Source organism: Montipora capricornis, chromosome 3 (assembly GCF_036669925.1).
Source record: "Montipora capricornis isolate CH-2021 chromosome 3, ASM3666992v2, whole genome shotgun sequence".
Taxonomy (NCBI): Eukaryota; Metazoa; Cnidaria; class Anthozoa; order Scleractinia; family Acroporidae; genus Montipora; species Montipora capricornis.
The window spans coordinates 28,221,901-28,229,222 of NC_090885.1; the positions used below are offsets into that span (position 1 = coordinate 28,221,901).

Here is a 7,322-nt window from a genome sequence, read left to right on the forward strand (position 1 = left end):
AAGTTTCTTTTGCTTTTTTCTGTTTTTCAGGATTGACTTCTTCTAATGTAAAGTTTTGCCGAATATCAGCGTTGAACAGCATTTGGGAGTAGAGAAATAAACTCCTTGGTTAATTTTTAATCCGGGATTAGTGTTAATCGGCTTTTGAACAACCGGGCACAGGGCGCTTATTTAATTTTTGGACTTTCAGGGTGGGCGCTCATTCGAAGTGAGCGCTTATTCGAGGCTGGGCGCTTATTAAATTTTCACCATTTTCAGTAAGTAAAAAGTTTATTTTGTGACAAAACATGAAAAAATATTAAAGCATATAAATTGTAACTGTTCATTGTTCGGTTTAACTATGCTCAGAACTAACAACTCATTGTTCGGTCTTCACAGAAGTCTCTTTAGCTATCATAATTCTCAATCAACTTCAATGTCATTGCCGGTCACTCAGCTCAATACGTTAACTTTGTGGCGCTGCCTCCTCGACATCGACAGCGTAACCTCAGCAAATGGTTCAGTCGCGCGAGAAGCTGTTAGGGCTTGCTGGGTGGATGCCAGGCGATTTTGTCCTTGGGGGTGGGCGCTTAATCGAATAAATACGGTACTTTTCCTATCAAATCTGAGTGGCTAAGAATCTCCAAAGCAACCAACTGATTTCTAGAGAATTTGTTGGATCACGCACACTGTAGTACTGGATAGGGGCGCCAAGGAGCTCTTTAGGGTTTCTCTGAGTAATGTGTAATGAAACAGTTATTTGATCCCCCCCCCCCCCCCCCCCTCTCCCCCGATTTTTCTTGGAAGATCGAAGAAGACTCTACTTGCAGGGTACATTATTAAAATCTAAATTACAATTGGACTGGATACTAGTACCAGACCTCGCGTGGTTAAAGCTTGTACTCGTCTAAAGCTCTCTAATGGCATTACTGTTTTCACAGAGTGTGTGGCATAATTTTTGAGATACTTTGTACTTGTACTTTACAGGACAGCTGGTCTTAGGGGTATGTATCGCTTCTTTCCACTGTTCATGTATATCAGCTAGTGTCTTTCATAAATATGATCTACATAAGATACGATACTTAAAGAGATTTAATTAGAGGTAAAGCCCAATCAACCTTTTACATTATTCGAACTTACGGCTCCGGGTTCTAGCTATACCACAGAGGATAGACCACGACACCGGGAACTCCATGCCCTATACGCTTTGGCAATAGTGTGTGTGTTCTTTTATTTATATTCGAACCACAGGGTTGTGAACATTGAAGGGTTGTGAGAAGGGGCCTATGGTTTATCGTCTTTATCCGAGAAGAATAGAAAGTCCAAGCATTTGCAGACGTCTCCTCCGTTGTTGAAAGACCCCGAGGGTTGATCCAGCCGGAGATTTTTGATCCTGCGACCTCCTGTCCAGTAGCTTGATGTTCGACCAACTGAGCCCACCGGTTGGTGGTACGAATCCTTTTCGGGTGAGTACGAACTCACAAATAAAGCCCTATTCCTATTGAATGATCGACTTCCAATTGGCTTGGCTCACTTGGTAGAGCTCCGTCCGAATTTTCCTTTCGTGGTTCATAACCGTGATGGGATTAAAAATCTCAACGTCCTTTTTCTGCGGTTTAAATCATGCCTTTCATATCTCTTTGTCATCACGGGTAGGTACTCGGCAAAGGCTTACAAAGAATCAATAGATTGTGGGCTTATAATCAGCGATTTCAATGACGCTCTGAGGCTCTGAGTGTTCTTACGAATTAAGCCCTTGTCTTCATAGCGATGCTTAGTATGTCCCTTGTACAAAGAAACGCGACAATTGGTCGGCGTAAAGTTTGCAGCGGCGACCAGCCGAGTCCAGTTGTTTTTGCGTATAACCGGCATATCAAAATAAAATATGTAGTTTTATTGAAAGGTATCATGTTTATTCCGTTCACTAAAGTCCCGCTTCTCTTAGAGATATAGCCTACGAAACATTTTGTCTAGGGATTAAAAGTCGAGAATCGTGGAAGCCCTCTTCAGTATTGAAAGTAAAGATAAGCAATTACCTCCGCTCGGATCCGTTCGAATGGCCCAGAGAGTTTGTTTCTGTTGCCTTTAAGTTAGTAATATGGCGCAAAAATGGCGGTGTGAATATTTATTGATGTTGCTAGAAACGAGGGTTGCTGCTTAATTTTGTTACCCAACGAAACTTAGAAACAACCTTGAATCCAATTTTATTGCCAAAGAAAATGAGAGCTCAATATTTGTTCGAGTGTTTGAACTCTGCTTTAAGCCTGAGAAATTTGACTCAAAAAAACTCCGTATCATTATGACAAGCCTTCATTCTTTATTTAATTTCTAGACCTGAAAGTTTACGCTTACGAAACGTTTTTCCGGATAAACACGTATTCCATCAACCCACGACAAAAGGATACTCCCGACTCGACTTCCAACGCGTGTGGTCCACGAATTTCACTATGTATAGGTCAGTTTGCCTTTTAATCAAGAGTTTTGCACCTTTCACGTTCAAAAATTAATGTTAGTTAATAATTCTGGTATCGAATAAGATGTATTAGTATAAATACACAAGTGATTATACAAAATCGCGCGCTCTCATTGGCTCGCTATATCGGATTATCAGCCGATAATCACCTCGACGGACAAAAAGGCTGCCAGTAGTCGTTTTGCCACTGTAAGTGAAGATGATTTCGCATTGAAATGTTTTTTTTTTTTCTCTTTTTTGAAATAATCACCTGTGTATTTATACTAAAACAATTATTCGCCTCAGGCTCAGTGATTATCGGTGAATATTCACCTCGACTTCGTCTCGGTGAATATTCACGGATAATCACTTCGCCTTCGGCCAACAATTGTTAATTAAATGTTTCAAGCCCAGTTTAGAGATGTAAAGACTAGAGTCCTTTGGTAGCTTACGACGGTTACAGGTGCCCATTTTGAAAAGAATCATGAAAGAAGCCTATCAGAACAAAAAGAATCAATTAAGAATGTTGCTTTAAGTCGGAGAAATTTGACTAAAAAAAACTCCGTATTATGACAAGCCTTCCATCTTTATTTAATTTCTAGATTTACGAAACGTTTTCCGGATAAACACGTATTCCATGCAAAGCACCTGGTTTAAAAAAAAACTCGCCTTTATCATGACAATCATATAAAAAGTAATAAAAAGACACCTCTGTAAACTGAAAGAGCAGGCAAGGCACAAATGTCAGATGTTTGCTTCTAAAACTAAAACAAATATGCCATAATAAAACAAGATAAAAACCTTGCTTTTCAGGGAAAGGTCATTTTCTACCCAGCTCATTTGTCAACTATCAACAATTTTTTGGGCAACGTGGGATTGGAAATTCGATAGAAACCGATTTCTTCACCCATGAATGAGTTTTATCAAATTTGTCACTAAATTTAATCTGTTTCACACTGCATTAAACCACATATTTGGTTGCTTCTTAAAAGAATTACATGCAAGCGCATTTGACATGCAATTGAATATATATGTTAATTCTTTTTAGCGAGGGAGCTCGCAAACGTTTTTTTATTTAGTTTTGAGCAATCAGGTATCTTCTGGAATAAAATAAAAATTTCTCATAACAGATAAAATTTAATTTTATCTCGTTCGCTATCCATTTATCGCAGCGGACCCAACTTTACCATTTTTTATTGATTTCCAGGCAACATTTCTTTTAATCACGATTGTAATCTTCTTTTGTGCTGTACAGTCTAACTCGATGCTTGCTCTTTTCGGTTGGAAGCTATTTTTCATGACAGAACATATATATATCGACTTAATTAAAGGTGCTTTCAAATGCCCGCTTTATTAGCAGTTGATACGCATCCCATCAGAGAAGATCGCTTCAGTTTTGCTTAAGAAACTCACCGCCTAGTCTTCATCCATCTACAATTCTGAAAATGAGATATTTCATTTAAACATATGACCTACGGCTATTTTAAGAAAATGAAGTGTTAATTTCTCTTTCATAAATTTAAAAACGTCTTAAAACCTTTCGCACTTTTTCAACAAAAAAGATCAGTGTTAATCTTATTCCTTACATTACCAATTGAATTGTAAAATACACTTTTCAAGGAGGTTTTGCCAAATACTTAATGAATGGGAATTTAACAGGAATTTATTTTCAAAAGTGTCAGGAAAGCTGTGCGAGCTTCAGTTTTCAGAGCATAGTTGGCGCACTGGAGGTGCGAGCAATTGCTGTCCATCAGCGTGTCCCATGATTGATTCCAACTGTGTGGGTTAAATTTTTTTGGTTTTTCAATGCTGTTTCGAGAGGTTTTTCCGGGAACTCCCGTTTTTCCCTCTCAACCAAAAGTAGCGTTTTATTTGTTCTGAATTATGTCGACCGGGAGCTCATCAAGAGGAACTTATATCTCCCACATACTTGGCCAACGAACTCGAGTCAACCTTTTATTTATAAAGCGCCCTCCTTGGGGAATTCAGCTCGCAGCCAATCAAAACGAAACCATCTCAGCGTAAAGAGAGATATGACACTTTTCGCGGGAAAAACCTGTTCCTAAAAATAACCTTACTCGGGAAGGGTTGACTCAAAGAGTTAGTAGAAATAGAGCTTTCCCTTGATAACCTCCTGATTACGTTAGTTTGAAGTCGGCTCGCCAACCGGCAGTGGCAGAGCTTTTAGGCTCGATCGGCTGTAATCTCCACCCTCTGGTATGTCGATCGGCGGTATTCAAATAAGTGATTTTCAAATGCATTGATATAAAGATGTCCTCTCAGAGGCTGCCAACGAGTATTTCTTGACCTGGCGTTCACCTAACAGGAATACAAGCACTATAAAGGTCGTTCAAGGTCATTAATTATTCAAACTGAAAAACTCTCTTGGCGTCTTACATAGACCTAATCGGCTAACTCAATGTCGTACCCTATTCAAATCTCCCGGGACTAACATTCTTTGTGTATCGTATTTGCATGACAATGTAGCAGACTTTTTATCAGCGCCGATCGAGAAAAATGTTAGTGTTATTGAAGGGTTTCTCAGTTTGACCATTTAACTCACCCAAAAAAAAGCAAACAGAAGCAACAACAGACTCCCGAGAGAGATAGTATTTTCGACGTAGATTACGTTTTGTAAGGTTTTGCTTATTAAAGAACAAAAGGTGAACAAGGTACCCAAGAATAAAACTGGGCAAAGCAGCGAAAAAGTTTGAATAAAGAACGAAACAATCTTGCCACGTGTGAGCGTTTTTCACAAACCGAGAATTTTCAAATTTTATGTTGTTTTTTTTTTTTTTTTAACGGCGCCATATGGCAAACGCATGCTGAGACTGGTTGTTTTACTAATTGCAGTCTATTTTGCGAGGAAAAAAACAATCTTGTCGGTGCAGTAGTCGTTGTTAACCCTCTCTATTTATCTCAGAGGGAACTGAAAACACTTAACGTTTTACTTAAGGTTCTAAAGATAATAACTGAAAACATTTTCGATCGACATCATCGCAAGATGAATAAATATGGTCGCGCGCCTATAACTCTGGTATGGTACTTGAATTATAATCCTGGGCCCGGTTGTTCGAAAGCCGATTAACCTAATCCAGGATTAGCGTAAACTTTTGTTTCATGTTTTCAACTTTTTGTTGAAAGTTTCTGTGCTTATTTTTGTTTTTTTGAGATTGACTTCTTCTAATGTAAAGTTTTGCCGAATATCAGCGTTGAACAGCATTTGGCAGTAGAGAAATAAACTCCTTGGTTAATTTTTAATCTGGGGTTAGCGTTAATCGGCTTTTGAACAACCGGGTCCTGATGAAAACATGAATCCCTCGCGGGTTAAATTGCGAGACCTGTCATAGTCCTTTACTGTGCTTTCGAATCAGTTGGATGAGTTCGAAGACTCAGATCAGGTAGATAAGCAAGACACCGGCATCGCGGCATCGCATTCCTTTTGAGTGCTTGTATTTTCGCAAGCTTTCTTCTCTGCACCCTGAACTACTAAAAAAGCGCTCATATAACTGCGAAGAAACTTGACCTTAATATAACAGTTTTCGAGCCCGTAGAATCCAAATCTTACCTGAAATACGTAGATTTTCTTCGAGACGTGGTTGAGCTCTTTCTACAAAAACTTGATGGCAAAAACTTTTTTAACGATACCACAATCTAAACACCAATTATTATACTGCAAATGTGTGGATGCACCTGCAAGAAAAATAATTAGTTCTCACAAATTGACTTTGTGAGGCCAAACTAATGTAGGTGCTTTGTCAGTAGGTATGGGTGTATACCATTTAGGTTAATCCGCATTCAAATACATTTTGACAGCATAAAATTAAGAGAAAATTAATGGAAAAGATCATTGACTGAGGAAGTTTCCATTGATGTCGAAGAAGATTCAACTCGAAAAAAAGGATAGTCTGTGTGTACGTTCCTTTTTTTGGACATGCAAATGTGTCGAAAATTTAAAACAAGATCTAGATACAAAGGCTGGAAAGGGACCCGAGAGGACACAGTCGCATTGGGGTTTTTTTTTTTTTTTCGCTTTTATTATCTCCGTGGCGTACTTGTCTCATAACAATAATTTGATACTTACAAAGGCATGTTTAATATTGACAGTACTTCAGGAACAATAAAACAGAAAGTATAAACCGGCATTCAAAAGGAAACAAACGTTCATTTGTGGTCGGAACCGTTGGCCAAAAAGTAAATGCTCCTTCACGGCTGCCTTACATGCGAGCTGTAGTGCTATCCGCATGTGGTATGGAGTTTAGGTGATTTTATTGCCAGATTCTCTGCACAGGCTTAGGTGTTGCAGCAAGAAATTCAATTTGTTGTAAAATGTATTATTATACCCCAGTTAATGAAAATAAATGTTATTAAGGCATTTTCAGGTGTTTTTCAGTGTTGCTGGGAAAACATTATCTGTTCCTTTTTCCCAGCAAGACACACAAGAAATTTCCCAGCCAGCTAAATAAAATTGGTTGGTTTCCCAGCCAGCTGATCAAATTTATTTCCCAGCCAGGAATTTCGCGCGCTTTCAAATCCCGCGATCCGAAACGACCGAACAAAACCGGAACAAAACAGGTTTTTTTCCGCAAGCGCAATCACTCTGACCAGCCGTCGTATGTTTGTGACTACTGTCTGGGAGAGGGGAGGGGTTCTTTTCTTTTCTTTTTTTTTTTTTTTTAGTCGTACTCAGTCTTCAGAGTTTCTACAGCCAGCTCGGGTTGAAATGTTAGAAAAAAGTCCGTAATTCCCAGGCAAAACCTCTATCAATAACAAAATTTCCCAGCCAGCTCATCGAAACACCTGTATTTTTGCCAGCCAGCAAGATTCCTCTGGGGAACAGATAATGTGAGGAACAGATTCGTTGGGTGCCCCTGCCTCACGTTTAACGCCA

The 7,322-nt window shown here is 39.1% G+C and overlaps 1 protein-coding gene across 1 annotated transcript in view; it reads left to right on the forward strand.

Annotated features, from left to right (window-relative positions):
• Nucleotides 1–881: 881 nt before the first annotated feature.
• Nucleotides 882–7,322, forward strand: part of LOC138042773 (uncharacterized) — an 11,033-nt gene continuing 4,592 nt past the window's right edge. Inside the window, exons 1-3 of the mRNA XM_068888774.1 lie at nucleotides 882–983; nucleotides 1,231–1,445; nucleotides 2,312–2,434. Of these exons, the coding sequence (XP_068744875.1) occupies nucleotides 2,427–2,434 (8 nt within the window). The 5' untranslated portion in view covers nucleotides 882–983; nucleotides 1,231–1,445; nucleotides 2,312–2,426. The remainder of the gene's footprint in view (nucleotides 984–1,230; nucleotides 1,446–2,311; nucleotides 2,435–7,322) is intronic.